The sequence below is a fragment of the Antedon mediterranea genome, chromosome 10 (assembly GCF_964355755.1).
Source record: "Antedon mediterranea chromosome 10, ecAntMedi1.1, whole genome shotgun sequence".
NCBI lineage: Eukaryota > Metazoa > Echinodermata > Crinoidea > Comatulida > Antedonidae > Antedon > Antedon mediterranea.
Genome location: NC_092679.1, coordinates 5,473,618 through 5,493,956, shown reverse-complemented (window position 1 = coordinate 5,493,956; position 20,339 = coordinate 5,473,618). Strand labels below are relative to the sequence as shown.

General features: G+C 33.0%; 2 protein-coding genes across 2 annotated transcripts in view; one reads left to right on the top strand and one right to left on the bottom strand.

Moving 5' to 3' along the window:
• Positions 1-17,576, bottom strand: part of LOC140060238 (dermatopontin-like) — a 27,155-nt gene extending 9,579 nt beyond the window's left edge. Inside the window, exon 1 of the mRNA XM_072106364.1 lies at positions 17,451-17,576. The gene's annotated coding sequence lies outside the window, so the exon portion shown is untranslated. The remainder of the gene's footprint in view (positions 1-17,450) is intronic.
• On the top strand, positions 6,143-20,339 carry LOC140060933 (uncharacterized). Its single transcript, XM_072107304.1, has 19 exons — positions 6,143-6,328; positions 6,629-6,711; positions 10,838-10,958; positions 11,047-11,175; positions 11,284-11,403; positions 11,728-11,846; positions 11,947-12,048; positions 12,236-12,362; positions 12,694-12,898; positions 13,156-13,300; positions 13,609-13,773; positions 14,717-14,781; positions 15,036-15,117; positions 15,350-15,419; positions 16,866-17,091; positions 17,291-17,381; positions 17,732-17,845; positions 19,264-19,487; positions 19,857-20,339. Exons 1-19 carry the CDS (start codon positions 6,143-6,145, stop codon positions 20,003-20,005), a joined length of 2,523 nt encoding a protein of 840 aa, XP_071963405.1. The 3' UTR covers positions 20,006-20,339.

Below are 20,339 nucleotides of genomic sequence, written 5' to 3'. Positions count from 1 at the left end.
GTACTGTTGTGATATTTTGTGGTAGCAGTTTGATCTACTGTATTTTGCCATAGATTGGTGGCTGTTTAGGATCAACTGTACTTTTATTGATATTTTGAGGAAGCGGTACTTACGATACTGAGATATTTTACGGAAGCCGTGGTGCTACGTTTTGTTTAATCGTAAGTACACAAACATTGTTTTAAGAACAGTACATTATTTATTTGGAACAGTAGACTTGTGAACGTCTCGGTAACTACGATTAACTAGTAACAAGACCCTCATCCAGATTTAAAATGGCTGATAAACAATCAACAACAAGATCCGGTAGAGAATACAGCGGCGGCGATGAAACTGATTCGGATGTAGAATCAGTTCAATCAATACAACCTGAACAACAGGCAGAAGAGTCTGGACCAACCAGTGGACATAACCCTACAGGGGCTGACTCATTTTCAAAAAAATTTTTGTTGTTGATGCAGCAGCAAATGCAACAGCAGAATATTATGATGCAGCAGATGATGAAACAACAAGAACGTTTACGTCAAGAAGATAATGAAAGACGTCGGGAAGATATGGAGAAACAGCAAGCATTGGTAATGGCGTTAATGGATAAGCAAAAGGACAGTGAGGAGAAACGATTAAAAGATATAATGAGATTGAAGGAAGTTCAGATTGCAAAACTTTCTGATAGTGATGATATTGAAAATTATCTCACTACGTTTGAACGAATTGCTAACACCTATGAGTGGCGAAAAGAACACTGGGTAGTAAAACTGATACCACATTTGACAGGCAAAGCAAGAGCAGCCTATGCATCACTACCAGTGACAGAAAGTAACCAGTACAACATAGTGAAGAAAGCATTATTACAAAGGTATGACATAACTGAAGAGACATATAGGCAAAGGTTTAGGTCAATTAAAAAGAAAAGTGAAGAAAGTTATAGAGAAATGTATGTTAGGTTAAAAGATTTATTTACTAAGTGGGCTAGGCCTGCTGATAAAAGCAAAGATGATTTAGCTGAAATTGTTATTTTAGAGCAATTAATAGATATTATGCCCACAGGGGTACAAATTTGGGTTAAAGAACATAAACCAGATTCTGGATTAAATGCTGCAGAATTAGCAGATAATTATTTTCAAGCTAGAAAAGGTATCGATTTTGAGAAAAAGTTTCAAAATAGAAAACACGAAAATAGAAACAACCAGGAGAAAACAGTGAAAGGCACTCCTGAAGTTGACAGTAAGGGTAATAATAATCCCCCTGATAACTTTCATAAATCACAATCTGACGCTAGACAACCTCTCGTTTGTAGACGGTGCAAAAAAGTAGGCCATATAGAACGATTTTGTCGAAGTAAGGATGGCTTTTTGTCGACAAAGACAGATACTGTTTCAAAACCATGTACACCTTACGTTTGTAGAGGCCTAGTTGAAGGATGTGATTGTGAAATTTTGATAGACTCTGGATGTGATATGACACTTGTTCATTCTGATTTAGTAGCGGCTAAGAAAATTAATCGCGCGGAGCAAGCTAAAATTACATGCAGGTGCGTCCATGACCATGTCCAAGCCTATCCTACTGCATTCGTCAATATTAAGGTTAATAACGAAGACCATAATTTGTTGGTTGGCGTTTGCAGCGATTTACCAAGAGATGTAATTCTTGGTAGGGACTTTCCTAAATTTGGAGACTTATTAGGGAAGGGGGATAAGAATCATGATAGGCATAGTTTTGTTGCCACTAGAGATCATGCTAGAAAAGAAAAACTAAGAGAGGAAAACGAATTAAAGTCGGAAAAAGCTTCTGGGGTTATTTCACATCAGTTAGATGATGTGGTTAATTTTCAAGAAGAATTTGGACATTTAGATGGCCAACTACTCAGTAACAACCCTCCCAAGGAAAAAGTTCATAAAACCAGAAGTGAAAAACGAAAAGTTAGGAAAGAGTTTGCAAAAACAAAGGAAGCTCAATCTAGCCAAGATAGTGAATTAGACATTTTAGATATTGGCAGAGATAAAATTAAGGATTATCAGGTTAAGGATAGAACTTTAATTTCACTTCGAGAACAGATGTTAGTACAGAAAGATGATGACACTATAAAGATAGTCTGCAAGGATGGAATTTTATTTAGGCTGGTTTTCACTAAACACCAGACAGAACCAATAGAGCAATTAGTGGTTCCATACCCTTGCCGTAATAGTGTATTGAAAGTCTCACATGATATTCCTTTGGCAGGTCATTTAGGTAGGAAAAAGACATTAGATAGGATAAAGCAGAGATTCTTTTGGCCTGGTATTAGAAAGGATGTGACCGAATATTGCAACACTTGTGAAAATTGCCAGAAAACTTTAAAGTATAAAACTAAATTGAAGGCCCCGATGATTCCTATGCCAATAATCAGTGAACCATTCCGCCGAATCGCTATGGACATTGTTGGTCCACTAGCACGGAGTAAGACAGGAAATAAATATGTCTTGGTTATATGTGATTATGCAACTCGATATCCGGAGGCTATCCCACTGAGAAGTATTGAAGCTCCAAAGATAGCGGATGAGTTGATTAAATTATTTTCCAGGGTAGGGGTACCAACAGAAATTTTAACCGATCAAGGTTCTAACTTTACCTCTAAGTTGTTGAGTCAAATTTATAAGTTACTTGTTTCTTACATTTTGATTGTAATGAGAATTTGGTTTTCACGTAATGTAGTTTGAATTTATATTCATATATTAAACAGGGTTTCTAGGTCGAAAATGTTATATTTTGACACGTCCGTGTATACTTGCCCCTCAAAACTCCAAGAAAGAGTTTTGAGCTCAGAAAGAGGGGGGAGTGTAATAAATTACCATTCCCTAACATATAGAGTAACATAGTATTTACATGAACATTCTAGAATTAGATGTTTTGATTTAAGAAACCATGTATAATTAATAAGAACAATCAAGAACATTCCAGAAGTGCTATTAATAGAAACTGTAATCATGTAATAATGAGAAGTATAAAGAATGATCTAGAAGGATAGGAGCATCTTGTATATAAAGGGATGTAAACTATTGTAAGGTTGTTGGATTAGAGGTTGGATGTTATATTGTAAAGTTATTGTGAAGCTGTTGTTTAAAGTGCTTACTGGATTGTTAAAAGTTGAAGTTGATTGAAATTAAAGCTTTGTTTTGAGTTATTTTACAACTTTGTGGATTTTGTGTGTATACTTTTATGTCACAAGGGAGTTCCTAAAGTATTTTCAACCGCTCGGAAACATACGTGAGAGGAGTTCGTGACATCTACATAAACGATTTTGATGAACCATTTAATGCAAACTGTCCATACAACGGAATCATTGCTGGCGCTCAGAGTTACCATGACGACAAGCGCGAAGATAGAAGGTACAGTAATTTAATAATAACAAAATAACCATCCACTTTTAATTTTAAACACAAAGATGATTTTAAAAAATGAACAAAAAAGAACAAACTGTTGAATAATTTAGAAAAACAGAACATTTTATAGTTCTAAAAAATGAAATCTTTATTGATAATACAGTACAGTATGTGGTATGTGTTATCAATTATCATCATTATCGATTATGAAAATGATATAAAGCTCTGTTTACACTGTCAAACTTTATGGGACAAAAAAATGTGATGTGCCTATATGGACACAATGACATCTTATCACCTACCATATTTGGGCACAACGCACTTATTTTTTCAAACTAGTTTGATAGTGTAAACAGAGCTTTAAGAGTAGCTGTGTGTGTGTGTGTTTTCATGTAAATGAGTATTTTTAATTCTCAGATGGAAGTTATATTGTTGTGAAAATGACAACTATTATGTTGTTAATTGTTACAATACGCCATACGAAAATGCGTTTGATGGACATCATGAATATTCATTACCAGGAGCACCTGACTACTGGTTCCATGGCGTGGCAGGTTACCATAACAACAAACACGAGTAAGTGACACTGGGAAAAGTATATTACTTGCTTGTGTGTTTGTTTTCACTTTCTTTTGTAAAGTTATGAAATCCATACCTTTTGTTTAATTAAAGATACACCGACCGCGTCTGAGGTAAAGATATACAAAATAATAATTGATACCTTATTATTAATAGGCCTACCCCGTAATACTGTTTGATAATACTATTTTTTTTATTGGTTATTGTCTTTTTAGGGATAGAAGATGGCAATACAACGTTTGTCAAACTGAGTATGTTACATCAAGTTCTACTTGAGTTATATTGATACACTTTAATAAGAGACCTTTATAAGGATTATTCAGTTGATCAAAAAAGGGAACTAAAAAGTATTAATATTGTTAATAATGTTAGTAGGCCTATAATATTTTATAAAATTGTCTTTTTTGATGAAAAAATAAACACTTACGTTTTATTCCATACAGCCTTCGCTGTTTTATCAACGCAGTTCAGTTTCTTTTTCTGATCATTAAAAATGCACATTTTATAAAATACATATAATAATATCCAGATGAACCTTTCCATTAATGTTAGTATAATTATGTTAAACCAATAAATGAAACTTAAACATCAAATTTGTATTTGTTGTTTGTATTTACTTTTATTTATTTTAATAACCCTTTAAAGACGTGGTGGCCGTATCCCATACGGGGTAATTTACTGTCCCAGGACGCGTGGCCCGTATATGTACGGGTTGACTTTTTGGGGTAACTGAACATTTGACCTTTGACCTAGTTCCAAAATGATATACAATTTTTCGGAAGACCAAAACATTTTACATAGAAATACCTTATTTAGCCTCAGTCACTTTGGATAGAAACCTCGCGTCTTCAAAGGGTTAGGCCTAAATTGACAAAAGCAAATCAATGATTTTAAAAATAAGTGGTCAATATTCACCTTGAAAGAGAAAAATAAATAAATGTTATTTTGAATTGAAATTGATGACCTTAACAAACTATCCCATATTGCAATTTCTATGAGAGTACAAGACGAAGTAATGTGGCCGGGCGGTTAAGACAGTGGAACCGTAATCTATAGCCATAACATAGGCAAGTGTTCGAGGCTCACTCGCTCAAGTCTTCTCGGATAAGGACTATAAACCGTAGGTCCAGTGTATGCATATTGCTCGTGTGCACTTTAAAGACCCTTAGTACATTGGACGTTCAGGGGGTAACCCCGGTGTGCTAGTTCACTGTCGTGGACAGACGTAATGTCGCCGCCGTAGTTAGCTGCCGATGACACGATGTGACCCTTAGGGGAGAAGAATGTGGTTGAAAAGGTGTAACATCTAAGTCCACAGCGCTCTGATCTTCAGGAAATAGCGCCAAAAAATGGCGCATTATATATTGAACACAACCACACATTAAACAAACAATTAATATGAATTTTATAAGTAGGCCTATAGATAAAGACCTAAAGATTAAATAATAGTTTGAAACCAGGTATTTATGACATGCGCACTTGTGATATTAAAGTATACAACTTCTGACCTATAGTATAAACATAACGTATAAGATAAGATTAGATAACAAAATCATTTTCACAAAGGCAAACCGTAAATAACTAAGGATTTGTTACCGTTCTGGTCACTGGGATTAATAGTTAGTTGAGTCTTTACTTGAACATTTCAGACAGGTAGGTATGAAAACGCAGTAAAATCAGTTATCGAATGTACTAAATCTGTTTTAAAGCGTTCCAATCACGTACGTAAGATCTAACAGTACAATATCTTATCTAAGAGTTTATGGACCAATGTGTACCAGTGTGTACCTTTTGTACTAAAATGTCACATCCAACTAGTCTGCTGTTGTATACGATGTCCTTCAATAGTGAGGCGATGCAAAAGGATTATCAACAAGATTGCAGTCGCGTGCTCAAATTTGAGTTAGTGTTTACCGATCGACTGACCAACCGACCGACCAACTGACCGACCGACCAACCAACCGACATAGTGAGCGGTATAGTTGCGTTTGCACGCGACTAAAAGTAAAATTTTAAATAGAATCTCTAGAATCTCTTCTGGCTTCCTTTTCTCTTGTCGAAGTATTAACTCTATCATCGTAAATCTCTACTTCAAACAAGGAAGCAATCCGAAACTAAACGAATCACACCTTTTATGTAACATCACATACGTTATTGAGTTTATTTCATTAGTTTTTAGTGTAAGAATTACGTTTCCTTGAACAATGACTGCAAATGGACCAAAGCATAACAGAACTGTGAGTTTTACTGATCTTGTGGATGTACAGCCGTCCATCACACGTCCAAGACGGGTGAGTTTTAATACGTCAACGGAACATGTTAAAATCAATCTAGCAAACCAACCAGTAGAGCCAGACGAAAGAAAACCAGATACACCTCTAAGTTACACTGTAAGTTTCTAGTCTTTAGTATTGAAGTTTACGGTATTTAAACAATCAAGCTTAATATATAAATAATGGTAGGCTTAAATAGATATAGACGTCTTTTATGAAAATTGCCTTCCTTGGTATTTATTAGTACTGTATACAGTAATCAGAAAAATCAAATTTGTCTCAAAGATACCACTTTATGGTGCTCAAATGAAGTAGAAAAATATTGAAAGACTGAGGTCAATAATTAGGTACCGAAGTAAGTTTTATAATAAGCAATATGAGAGACTATCAATAAATACTTTTACTAATATAATTCAGGAATTATATCTTGCCTCAACATATATCATTGATGCCAGATTCGCTCGAAGTTATAAACACAAAGTAGAAGAACAGTATTTACAGTAAGGTTGTTTTCTCTTATAAATTAATTAATTATAACTAGTAAACCTATACAAATACATACGCATTTAAACCGATATCTAAAGCCCATCACGGGATTTAAAATAATTTGGGCAATTTAAGAGCCATTGTCTGTAAGAATCAAAGAAATATCAAAAAAAGTGGCAGACTCAAAAAAATGGATTTCTTTCAAATTTTGCACATGGCTATATATGTGTTGAGAGAAATCAAATATGAAGTATTTTTTATTTCAAACGTATATTTCCATGGCAACGGCCAAATTTGTGTTTTTGACAAATTTTGTCCTTTTTTAAGGTTTTTTAAAATGGATATTAGCACTACTTTGATGAGCGATATTTTTGTGTTGTTCATTTAATTATAAAAAATAATTAGTGTATGCATAATAACAATGCATTGTGTACCTGTTTCAAATTTTTTATTTTTTTTTATTTCATACTTTGGGAGATACCATTTATTTAAAAAGGGGTGTTTTTCACTTTTTTTAAATTGTTCAATGCAACTAAACTTTATTTCACCATAACGCCCAAAGTGGTGTATTTTTTTAGCTGATTTATTACAAATAGGTAGTTCTAATGTTTAATAATTGATTTCTAAAATAAAATACTGGGGTAAATTTAAAATCTACAAGCAGTGTTGCGAGAAACATAGGCATTTTTATATAAAAAAAAACATGGTATATTAGTAAAACATTTTATTTTCTTTGATTATTTGATTTGAAACTCATTGGTCAGAAAAATTCTTAATGTTTTATATAGTTCTAGTTGTGTTGTGAGAAAAAAAATTAATTTTTAATTATAGATTCTGTAATTCCCAGTTTTAATGTCATTTTTATAGGTTATATCCTCTGGAAATTTGAATAAATTATCAGATCGTTGTGAATTTTACTTCTTTTATTTGCTAACCTAAGCAGATCCCATATGCCCATCCACCACCACTTTCGACTACCACCCCTCCCCACCCCCACCCCGACTATAACCACAAAAAGATAAACTGCAACACTTTGGTCGATCATCCACTATAGAGTGTCAAATGCATGCATTCAAGCACCACCCACACTGCCGCTACTATCGCCCCAATGAATAGACGGATTCAAACTCCTCCATCCAACCACCTCCCCCTTTTCTCCAAGCCCCCACCCACCCCAAGTTAAAAATTGCAATGCAAAAGATAGGACATAAAGTTAAGTTTTTAGACCCTCGCCTTCAACCACCTAACTATTTAAAAGTCCTTGATCCACCACTTTCCCCTCCCCAAAATAGAACCAATCAAAAGTCAATGATATACTCAGGTATGTTAATGCTACATAACAAATATTGAAGCCCTGATTTGAAATTTCATTTCATTTAAGGTCAGCATGTAAAATATCACACTTTATTATTAAATATTGGTTTTAAATTCTATATTTTTTTTACTGTGATGGTTGGATTCAGCAATAATTATTAATTAATAATTATCTGATAATTATTTAATTTCCCTTAGTTATGCATAGCAACAGTTACTATGGTAACTAAAAATGAGATATTCTTTAGATTTTGCATATTTATCTCATACAAATTTAAATTTGTAGATTATTAGCAGGCATGCCTTATTTGCATTTTCAAATTACCGTTTCACAAGGTCATATTCGTAAGCACTTTCTTCTGTGATTATTTTTATTCATGAAAACCCCATATTTTATTTACAGCGGCCACCTCCCTTAACGGACGCACTTTGAAAAGCCTGTTTGTTCTTCCTATCTAATTAGTGCATTTGGTGCTTACCGTAAGCAGCTGCGAGCACCTTTTTATACTAAAAATGAGATTTTTTGTAAGCGGCCAATCAAAAAATGTGATACTTATTGCATGGACCTATGAATTAGAGGTGCATGTTTATTGTATTTCTTTATATATTAGCTTTATTTTGAAGAGGTTTTAAAAACATTACTGTGAAGAGATGAGAAAACTACACAGATTTTGACCGACCATTTTTCATATGATAAAAGTTTTTAAAATTTGTCTGAAAATGCTAAAAAATACTAAATCACCTGATTATAAATAATAATATGCCTACAATTAGCTGGAAAATTGAGAGGCTCGTTTCGTTAAGAATATCGTATATAGCCATAATAAGTGATTTTGGCCCTTTATCGGCAGAACCTCCCGTAAGGGGTCACCGCCCGTAAGCGGCCACTTTTCCAGGTCCCGAGGGTGGCCACTTACGGGAGGTTCAACTGTATTTAACAAAACAATTATCCTTAGTTACGCATAGAAACAGGTTCTAAGATAACATAAATAATACATTTTGACATAACTTGACCCAAAAAATTTTTTTTCACAAGGTCAGACATTTTCTGGGATTCAGTAGATAAGTAAATTTGGGAAAATGTAGTAAAGCTATGTAATCAATTGTTTGTAGTCATGAAACCCCATATTAAAAATATTGTACTTAGTTACGTATAGAAACAGTTGCTACAATACACTATAGGTAAAATGTTGATGTCATTTGACCTCAATATGTAAAATTTTTATTTTTTCATGAAACTCCATATTTAATTTTTTTTAAAAATATCATTTGTTACGTAAACAGGTTTAAGATAACACTAAAGGTCATTTTTTTTTATCTTTATTCAGATTCGTCAAGACTTTCTTTCTGAGATTATTAGGATTCAGTATTTAAAGTAAATTTGGCAAAAAGTAGAAATGTAAAACTATGTAGAAAAAATGTTTTTTATTTATGAAAAACCCCTTATTTTTTTTAAATTTTCGCATATAAACAGTTACTATGGTAAAATGTTGACCTCAAAATGAATGAATTTACAAGGTCAAGTTTGTCATTAATGGAATGCAGTAGAAGTAAAATTGAGAAACATGTACAAATGCAATCAATTCTTTGTATTTATAAAAACGCCATTTTTTACGTTTTTTAAAAATTACTTTCCTTAGTTACACATAGAAATGGTTGCTAAGGTAACACTATAGGTAAAATATGAAAATTGTTGAGAATTGTTATGAACTATCTTGTAAATTTTGATCAAACATTAATAGTTGTAGTAAAGTGGGGACCTGTCCTGTTTTGCAATCTGACCCCTTTTGACCTCAAATGACCTATTTACAAGGTCAGATTTTTTGGGAGGTCTTTCTGTATCTCTTTACACAAAATAGATTTAAAAATTTATAAAAACCATTGACTCAATTATTTTCAAGTTTAACATTATTTTCCATCAACTAAATATTTCAATGCAAAATACTGTTTTTCTGGCAATTAATTGAAATAAACCTGGCAACACATTCTCCTATTTTATCTAAACTATTCGTATGACTCTAGTAGCAATATGACAAGCCATATATACATTTTATTATTGGATTAGCCATATTTAAATTGTGTTTCATGTGTTTTGTTTGTTGATATTTTGTTATATTTTTTGCATTTTTCGTATTTTCCTGGCAACACAAAACCTATGTACGAAATTTACCCCAGTGTTTTTTCCGTGATTATTGTTGAAAAACCTATTGACTATCAAATTAAAAAACCTCATTGATTTAAAAACACCACTTTGGAAGTTATAGGTACGTTTATGAGGTATACTTTTATAAAAAAAAAATTTTTTTAAAACACCCCTTTTTAAAATAATGGTATCAACCAAACTCCATTTTGTAATTTATTTTTTTTCTACATTAAATGGAACTCAATACATGTTGTTTACACTGCTATAAACAAAAACTGTATAATGTAAGTATTTTTGGTTAAAATAAGTATACAAGTTTGTACTTTTTCACTATAGAAAATCTGTGAAAAATGGCAAAAACATCAAAATTTGGATAATTGACCGTTGTCATGGCAACGGAGGCTAAAAATTAAAATGAATGTTGTAGATATGCTTTTTATTGAAATGTCTATTCATGGTAAAAATTTGAGAGAAATCCATTTTTTTACATCTGCCACCAAATCTTTGATTTTTACAGACAATGGCTCTTAAAATGTTATTGCAGATTGTTGAATAGGAAACCCATGTCAGGCTCCATGGTACAATCACTCAATGATACAAAAATACAGTTTGAAAATGATTGATATATAAACTTGCATCTAGTGTATATTTATACAAATATTATTTGTTTACTTTATTTATAGGTATTATGCCTTATATAACACAGCATTGCTGACGTATGCTTTATATTTCTTCCTGTTGTTAAACTTGTCGCTGGCACTATTTGAGGAACCGGCAGTTAACAATTTAAGTTTACCGTATTGGGTAAGTCTCCTTATAGACGTTAAAATAGAATTCACGAGTTGTTTTGTCTTTGTATTATGACTAATAATACATTTTATTTTCTTCTCAGTCTACCATGTGTATGGAGTTCATGTGTCTCGGTTACTTTACCTTTCGTTTAGCTCACTCTAAAATATTCGTATCCGGAATAAATTGGTGGACAGATCCAAAGAATTTGGTGACAATGTCAGTTATAGTGGTAAGGAAGTTTCAATCGACTTATAGAGCGCTCAGAACTGTACTTAAAATAATGATTTTATTTTTTTGACAAGTATACTTGTGATATTGATACTCTTCTTTTGTCAAGTTAATGTTAATAGATATACTGATATATACTGTACTGAAAGCAACTGCACACGAAAACGCCGTTCGCTGGTCAAGATGCCTACGACCATTATTTCTAGTAAATTTTGCTGAAATGCGACAGGTTTGAAATTATTTTGTTTATAATCATTAGTACTCGCATGTAATTTTGCTCTTTACAACATTTGCTGAACAATTCGGAGCACTACTAAGCCTGTTTTCCACTAGGCGAATGTAAAAAGTGACTGTAATGCATTATAATACAATTATATATACACACACAAGTATTACTATTGCGCATGCGTATTTTGTGACGCGAACGCAACCAATCAGACCTCAGAAATGTTCGTTAGTGGAAAACAGGCTTTAAATCGTTTATTAAGTAAAACTTGCATCTGATGTATGTATATATGTAAGATATTTATTTATTCGTGTAATGTATTCACAGCTTCGACGTAGTTTTCGCAATATTCGTCGCACATTGCCAGAGATATTGTACGTCTTAATTTTACTTTTTATTGTGATTGGTCTGTTTGCTTTACTTATGAGGGAGCTATTCACAGACGAGTAAGTTAAGCATTTTTCATGTTTTCTTTCTTATCATTTGATATTTTCTAGTTTTTCTTCCTACTTTTCATTTCTTACTCATAAATACATGTTGTTTCAGGGACTTGGTTATGTTAGATGGAGTACCGTATATGACTAATTACTGGGATAATATATGGCACCTCTATGTTTTAGTTACAACGGCCAATAGTCCAGATATAATGTAAGTTAAATAATATTGCGTTTATTCATAATTTTAAAAAAAAGAAGATATAATTAAAAAGATACCACATCGTGTAATAGGGAAGTAAAGTTACGATATGCCAGTAAACAATAATGCACGCTTAGAAAAACATTGAACATTCGCTAAAGCACGACGATAAAATAAATGTTGCCTTTTTTCTTTTCAGGATGCCAGCTTATGACAAGAACCCATGGAACGTTCTTATATTCATCGCCTATATCATAATCTGTATATACATCCTTATGAGTATATTTCTTGCCGTAATCTACAAAAATTACAGGAAACATTTGAAAGTAATAAGAAAAATAAATAAATGCAATATTATCGTCTGCCTGTTGTTCATAATTATCGCCCTCTACCATTCTTTATACAAAAGCTATCATGGTAACACAACAAAACAGATAAGATAATGTGCATATAGACTTCAAGCCTTGTCTACACTGTAAAACTAGTTTGACAAAGAATGTGTGATGTGCCCAAATATGGTTGTGATATGGTCAAATATGGTAGTGATATAAACATCATCATGTCCATATATGAGCACATCACACTTTTTTGTAACATAAGGTTTGATAGTGTAGACAGAGCTTACGATATATTTTGCAATAATATTTTCATTTTTAGAATGAAGTTCAGAGATCGGTCTTTTCCAAAAGACGTCAACTCAGTAGAGCGTTTGATATTTTAAAAGTTTCTAATGGGGACAATTCATACTTTGTACCCTGGGCAAGATGGAAAGCTGTCATGAAGTTAGTCATTCCTCGTCGTAGCGAAGTGTTGGTTAGATTGTTGTGGGACATTATTGATCAAGATGAAGATGGCAAAATAGGTATGGTTAATTTCTGTACACAATTATAGAGACACTAAGTCAACGCGCGCGTAAACAAGTATCTGCTTTTGAGCGCGCGTATAAAAGTATCTGCCTTTGAGCGCGCGCGTCGAATTCTAACAATTATTTATTGTTCATATAATTATTGCGTGTATGTTGCGGCTATTGTGAAAGCGCGCATAAGGAAGACACCACTCGTACCATTTATGAACACTTAAAATGCCTATTACCCGTATCCATTCTTTTTCTTTCCTTAGAAAGGGCTGAATTTCTTCGGGTATCCGATTTATTAAATATGGAAATATCCGAAGTAAAAGATCGTATTCCGTTGATTGGAAGAACTTTTCCAAGATGTTATCAATCTAAATTAAGTGAAATTGTAAAAGAGTGTGTCAGAAGTCCGTAAGTACATATTGCACATATAATTATAAATCAATCCATCAACAGATACAACCACAAAAATGTTACACCAGCAGCGTATGATAATGCTTTCTCTACACGCGCGTCAACTTGTAGCGCGTATATCTTACAATTTGGTGTTGTCGACCACAAGTAAAAAAAATAAACACATTCATATTGTAATATAAATAGTTAAAAGCTTTTTAAAAATCACTTTGAAGTGAACAACTATGAGAGGTTTGACAGAAATCACACACATAGGCAATTACTAGTATAAATGATACTTAAAACTGTTTTTCTTTGTTTTTTAGTATTTTCCGATACTTTTTTGATGTTGTGATCACAGTAAATGCACTTTGCATCGGCTTTCGTTTAGACCAAGCGGAGTGGCTTTTCTTGACATTATTTACAATGGAAATCACACTCAAACTTTATACTTTAGGAGCAAAACAATTTTTCAAGAAACCTTGGAATGTGTAAGATTTTGATGAAGACATTTGTATTGTATTTGTATATATTTCTTTGGATGGATTGCATTTTCAGTAACGTAGTACTGCTTTTCAAAATGGTTCAGGGTTTAAAATAATCAAAGTAAAGAATAGTTAAACAAGGCCATATAGATGGCTGCAGTCGCGTGCTTAGTGTTTACCGACCGACCGACCAACCTACTAACTGACCGAAATTACTGAACATGATTAAAAATGTTGAAATGTTTAAAAACAGTTATATTTTTTTAATTTACACGTGCGTAGCCTGTCACTTTTGACGTACTCGTATAACGTAATTTCGAGTTGAAAAGTAAGTCAAGAAAACAGAACAACATTTCTGCGCACTCATGGCAATTTTGTAAACGCTTAAAATTGCCTGAAACGTACTCTTATTTCGTCGAAAATAAATTTTGAAAATTTTAAGCGCGCGTACGCATGCGTTACATGCGCTACGCACGTAATTGTATTGCCATATGATGATTTATGCCCTGAAATTTATGAGTACCAAATTTTATTTAATGGTGATTCATGGTTGTGAAGATATGATTACAAACGTGATTTCGTTAAATCGTGCGTAGACCGCGTAATTTTTTATTGCGCACCGTGAAAACATAACCACATCGATTCCTGGCCATAAGGAATATACTGTGAAAAATTGACTTAGCTAGATTAAACTGATATCAAGATAAGGTCAGAAAGCGATAAAACGCATAGTGATACCGGACCGACAGACCGACCGACCGACCGACATAGTGAACTATAGAGTCGCTTCCACGCGACTAAGAACATACAAAGCATAGGCCTATGTACAGAAAATTAAAATCATGCGGTACATAATTTGAACAATATACAGAAAAGTTAAAAACAATTTTGTTTTGTATGATAATTATTATATTGAATTATCCTACTTTCTATTTACTTCTTTGTTCAGATTTGATTTCTTTGTAATTATGAGTGCATTGATAGCCAGTATAGTAGAACTTGCTTTAAATGATGGTAAGATATTAGTCTTAAGCCAATTCTCAATTTGCATAAGTTGGTTACCTTTGACTGCCGTTATGTGTACACCCACCGTACCCCATTTCAGTCAATGTTGACATGATGCAACATCGACACAATCACTATTCGTAGTAGAAGTTACTTTATGTTTCTAGAATAAGAGTTTACAAATGTCAATTGCGGCCAACTACTGTACACAATAGTACACAATATACTGTACATTGATACTGTGTTTTGTTTGTTTTATACAGATAATTTAACAGAAGATACTTTGGACTTTCTACTTGTCCTTAGGGTACTAAGATTGGTTAGAATCATAGCGGAAATTAAAAGGTAATCGATTGATGGTTTACTATGGAGTAGCTTAGCTTCAAGGTCTTAAATAATTGGTCAGATGTTTTGCCCTACTCTGACGTAATTTGACAAAGTAAAAAAGATAAAAATGCTAACGTTAAAAAAATGTCACAAAATTACAAGCTTTCTAAAAAATAGTATTCCTCAATTCCATAAACACAACTATAATTGAAAATTATAAAAAAAATGTGGTACTCTATTTTTCTACTAGATTTCAAGTTATCCTGGCAACCGTCGCAAATATTGGGCCATCAATTCTGTCATTTGGTGCAGTTATATTTGTAAGTTCAAACACAAAGATAACAAGGCCATATAGATGGCTGCAGTCGCGTGCTTAGTGTTTACCGACCGACCGACCGACCAACCTACCAACTGACCGAAATTACTGAACATGTTTAAAAATGTTGAAATGTTTAAAAACAGTTATATTTTTTTAATTTACACGTGCGTAGCCTGTCACTTTTGACGTGCTCGTATAACGTAATTTCGAGTTGAAAAGTAAGTCAAGAAAACAGAAATCGAGCAAAAACAGTGCGCAATAACATTTAACGCGCAGTGCGCGCGCAAAAATCTGCGCACTCATGGCAATTTTGTAAACGCTTAAAATTGCCTGAAACGTACTCTTATTCCATCGAAAATAAATTTTGAAAATTAAATCGTGCGTAGACCGCGTAATATTTTATTGCGCACCGTGAAAACATAACCACATAGATTCCTGGCCATAAGGAATATACTGTGAAAAATTGACTTAGCTAGATTAAACTGATATCAAGATAAGGTCAGAAAGCGATAAAACGCATAGCGATACCGGACAGACAGACAGACCGACAGACCGACCGACCGACCGACCGACCGACCGACATAGTGAACTATAGAGTCGCTTCCACGCGACTAAAAACATTATGTTATATTTTTTGCTAACTTTGTGCAGTGCTGTCATGAACACCATACCTGTTCCACGAGATCATAAAGGGATCGATAATCTGAACAAATATCTATAAATAATAAGCAGTATAATAGACGTGACCTAAGATATAAAATTAATTATTTGTTTAAAAGTTTTATTATCTTAAGCAGTATAAGTAGGCCTAATAAATACAATTAATTGTTTTTTTTTTTATAGATTTTATATATATTATCTAAAGCAGTAGACCTAATATATAGCATTATTTTTTTTAAATAGGTTTATATATATAACATTGTTTTTTTTTATTAGTTTAATACTTTATCTTAAGCAGTATAAGTAGACCTAATATATATATATAAAACATTGTTTCTTTTTACTGGTTTAATACTTTATCCTAAGCAGTATAAGTAGACCTAATATATATATATTGCTCAGCCTATATATTGTGCCAGTTCTGCGGTACATTTCATTTCGAAACCTGAGCTGCACTGACGAGATCTAATAAGATCGAAACAGTACTGTCTGCAGTGGTCTAATGGTTAGGACATCTGCATATCAACCAGGCGGTCCGAGTTCGAGTCTCGGTTGGGGCGACTTTTTCTCATTCTCACAGATTTCCTCATCTTTATCGTTTCAAATTAATTAATTGAATTTCAGTATATCACCGGGCGGTTTAGAATTAATGTTCTTTGCCTGATTTGTTTATATATATATCTATATATATATATATAAAACATTGTTTTTTTAAATAAATTTGATACTTTATCTTAAGAAGTATAAGCAGACCTAATATAATAGATATAACATTGTTTTTTTATAGGTTTTATACTATATATTTGCAATAATCGGAATGGAAGTCTTTGGAAATAAAATAACATATTTTGGGTACCCAGACATTTATGAAGATCCATCACAGGAATATTGCGGAAATATCAAGCTAAAAGATTCGGAATTCTATCGTGAACACTACTGTCACAACAATTTTAACAATATAATAAATTCGATGATAGTACTTATGGAACTTACGATTGTCAATCAATGGCATGATATCCTTTGTTTGAATTATCTCACTCTTTCTGACGTCATAAATGTATCATTCATCTTTATTCATCACTATCATGGTGTATGACATTGCTAAGGTTATGAGACTGATGGGGAAAACCCCATTTTGTGTAAATACTAGCAATTATTTTGGATGAATTGCAAAAATAGTAGTCAAAATCCATTTCCTTAACTTGTGAATACTTTTAGCATCAGGATTCGTTGCCGTTACACACAAGTCAGCAAGAATATTTTTCATTCTTTTTCACATGTCAATTGTTATAGTAGTGGTAAAGTAAGACATTTGAAATTGACATCTTAACCTAACAGTAGAATAGGGAACATTAGTGTGTAAGGTGCTTACCTATTTGAAAAGTATCTATGAGATACTAAAATTCAGTGACCATTTGCTCCATCCCTTGCCGTCTTTTTCAAACTAGGTGACACCAACCTGAGTATGGAGGAGTTTGCCCTAAATGGTGTGAATCCGTACCAGAAATCTGTAGATTAGTTAGTTGTTTCAGTACAAACCCAAACAAAAAGATGTACTGTACTGACAGATTCGACTCTTTAAACAATTTTTTATCATTATATGAAAAGATTACGAAAAGGTATCGATATAAACCTAACCTGTTTTTCTTACAGCATCTTTATTGCATTTATTCTTGAGGTATTTATGGTAGAATACTCATTATCAACTAACAATTTTGAATCAATTGTTGAGCACCGGATTAACGAACTTGGTCTTGGAGTTACCGAGTAAGTAGGCTTAGTTATTTATACCGTTAACTGTTAGATATAATAAATCAGGACCAAATAATCCCATATTTTAACATTTGCAAAATGTTTGTATAAAGTTTATAGTTTATGCAAATATGAGTGTAGCAGGAGAAATGGTAATGCGTCATATTCGCACATACACGTGGTTAATTGTTCAGTAGATGTTCACAAACTTTTCAGCAAGTTCTGATAAATTCATAAATGCATACAATCCAACTTTGAACAACGGAAAACTAGCGAGTTGACCAATGACAAGCTACAGTTTGGAATGATCCATCGCTTGGGTCAAATTACTTGCGTTGCGCTTTTGTTCTTGCGTTGCGTCTTAGAGTTGGAACCAAGATTTAAGTGATTATTTGGGGTTAAGGATAAAACTAGTCAACAACACCTTCATTTAAGTGAATTTATTAATTAATCGTACACAATTTGGTGGCTACAAAGGGATTATAGGTCACCCGTGGGTGACCCGTGGATGAGCATAGTATATTAATTGTCAAACTAAATCCTGGTATTAACAGATTTGAACCAAAACCAACATTGAATTGGATCAAATATATACAATACACGATATACGATTTTTATCTTCCAAATACTATTACTATTTTACATAACTGTAACTTAAATTGTTTAAGTGTGCTTTATGATGACAATAAAGCAGTCACCGTTCTGGATTAGTGTTTGGGTGCTATCATCCATAAACCATAAACATTATCATAAACACAATACTACTATTATGGATTTAAGGTAATAAGATAACTATTTATGATCGCTTTGTATTGTAAGGTTAAGTCGAATACTATATCGCCATTGTGTTGTTTGTCAAAAACTATTTTAAGTGGTTTTTCACGGTTTGGTCCTGTTTATAAATCAGTTAAAAAGTACAAAATTGTTTATACACTAAGCCGTTCCTTTAAACTATTCTTCCTGCTATCGTAATTGTCCTGCTATTGTTGGCCAATTTATACAAAGGTATCTTTGTGAATCTTTTTGTGTCATTTTAAATAAGATCGTAGGATTAGATATTCACCAAGGACATGTTATACATTTTTGACAAGTGTATAATAACTTATGCATTCATAATTTATTAAAAGTAGGTTATTTATTTTCTGAATTTCTGCTTTATATTTCAGAAAAGTATCTCGTTTTTGTAATGAACAATGCAATGAATGAGAACATTTAGGCCCTAGCCTATATTATAAAAATTATTCAAAAACTCACCCTTTCTGGTATTATTGCATTAGAGTAGTTGTATTGTTTGAGGAGGAACTTAGGGCTGAGTGATCGTTATATAAAAACGAACCCTTTTCCCTTTAAAAACCCTGGATACGGACTTGTTCTATTTCATAAAAGTTCATACAGTTCAAGCTAATGACAACAAATTGAATGTTTTTAATCAGGGTAACAGAAGGCGAGTTTGAAGCACAAAGCCCAAAAAGACGCAAAAGGAAGGCACGTGGTACAGATAAAGACGATTTAATTCATAACGCCTCTGAACTCGCAAATGATCAAGATCACATAGAAGCAAATGGTCACGCAGAAGCTACCGATGGACAAGTCATTGAGAGAGGTGACGTCAATTCCAAATTGAGAGATGATGGTGTACGATTTAAACTTACAGGCAGTGAGTAAAAACGTTCATTGTTATCACCTTTTACCAAAGTTAAGTCAACGTCTCAATGCTTTTTGTTGACGACATTTAAAGGCAATTACCATCATTTGTACTATGGTAATACATATACACTACAAAGCTAAACTAAGTTGATACATTTAAAATTTAACAAGACCATATACATGGCTGCAGTCGCGTGCTCAAGTTAGTGTTTACCAACCGACCGACATACTGAGCAGTAGAGTCATAAAAATTAGGTCCGAGATATCAAAGGTATGTAATATACAATAAGGTTACGAGATCCAACAAATCATACGGTAATCTATACTTATACAGTATTCTCTTAGAAGATACATTTAACAGAAATATTTTTTTATCAAGGGACACGGAATGTTGAAGTTGTTCTGCAAAGGATGTTTGAGGGAGAGCTTGATGGTGACGACATGGGTCCAGAAGATATTCAAAACATTGATGATCTAGAGCCCGAAGACATGGCTTCTCTCCCAGTCACATTTGAAAATATAACGTAACAGAATTTGCTATTTCTATGATCTTTAACGAGAAAAGTGATCAGTAATTTCTGAAGTAAGGGTATTCATTTTCATAGAAACGTGTGTTTTTAATGTTTATCACGTTTTTCCTTTACTATTCTATTTAATCTAGATTTAACAATTCGAAAAAAACTTATTTCTTTCACACAAAAAAATAAATAAAAATATAATTTCTAACAATCAATATATACTTATGGTAAATTTTATTCTTTCTCTAAAATCTATAAAAAATAAAAATGGTTTAATATATATACGAATTGTAAAGCGCCAATTCCAGCAACAATTAGTGATCAAAGGCGCTGTGGACTTAGAT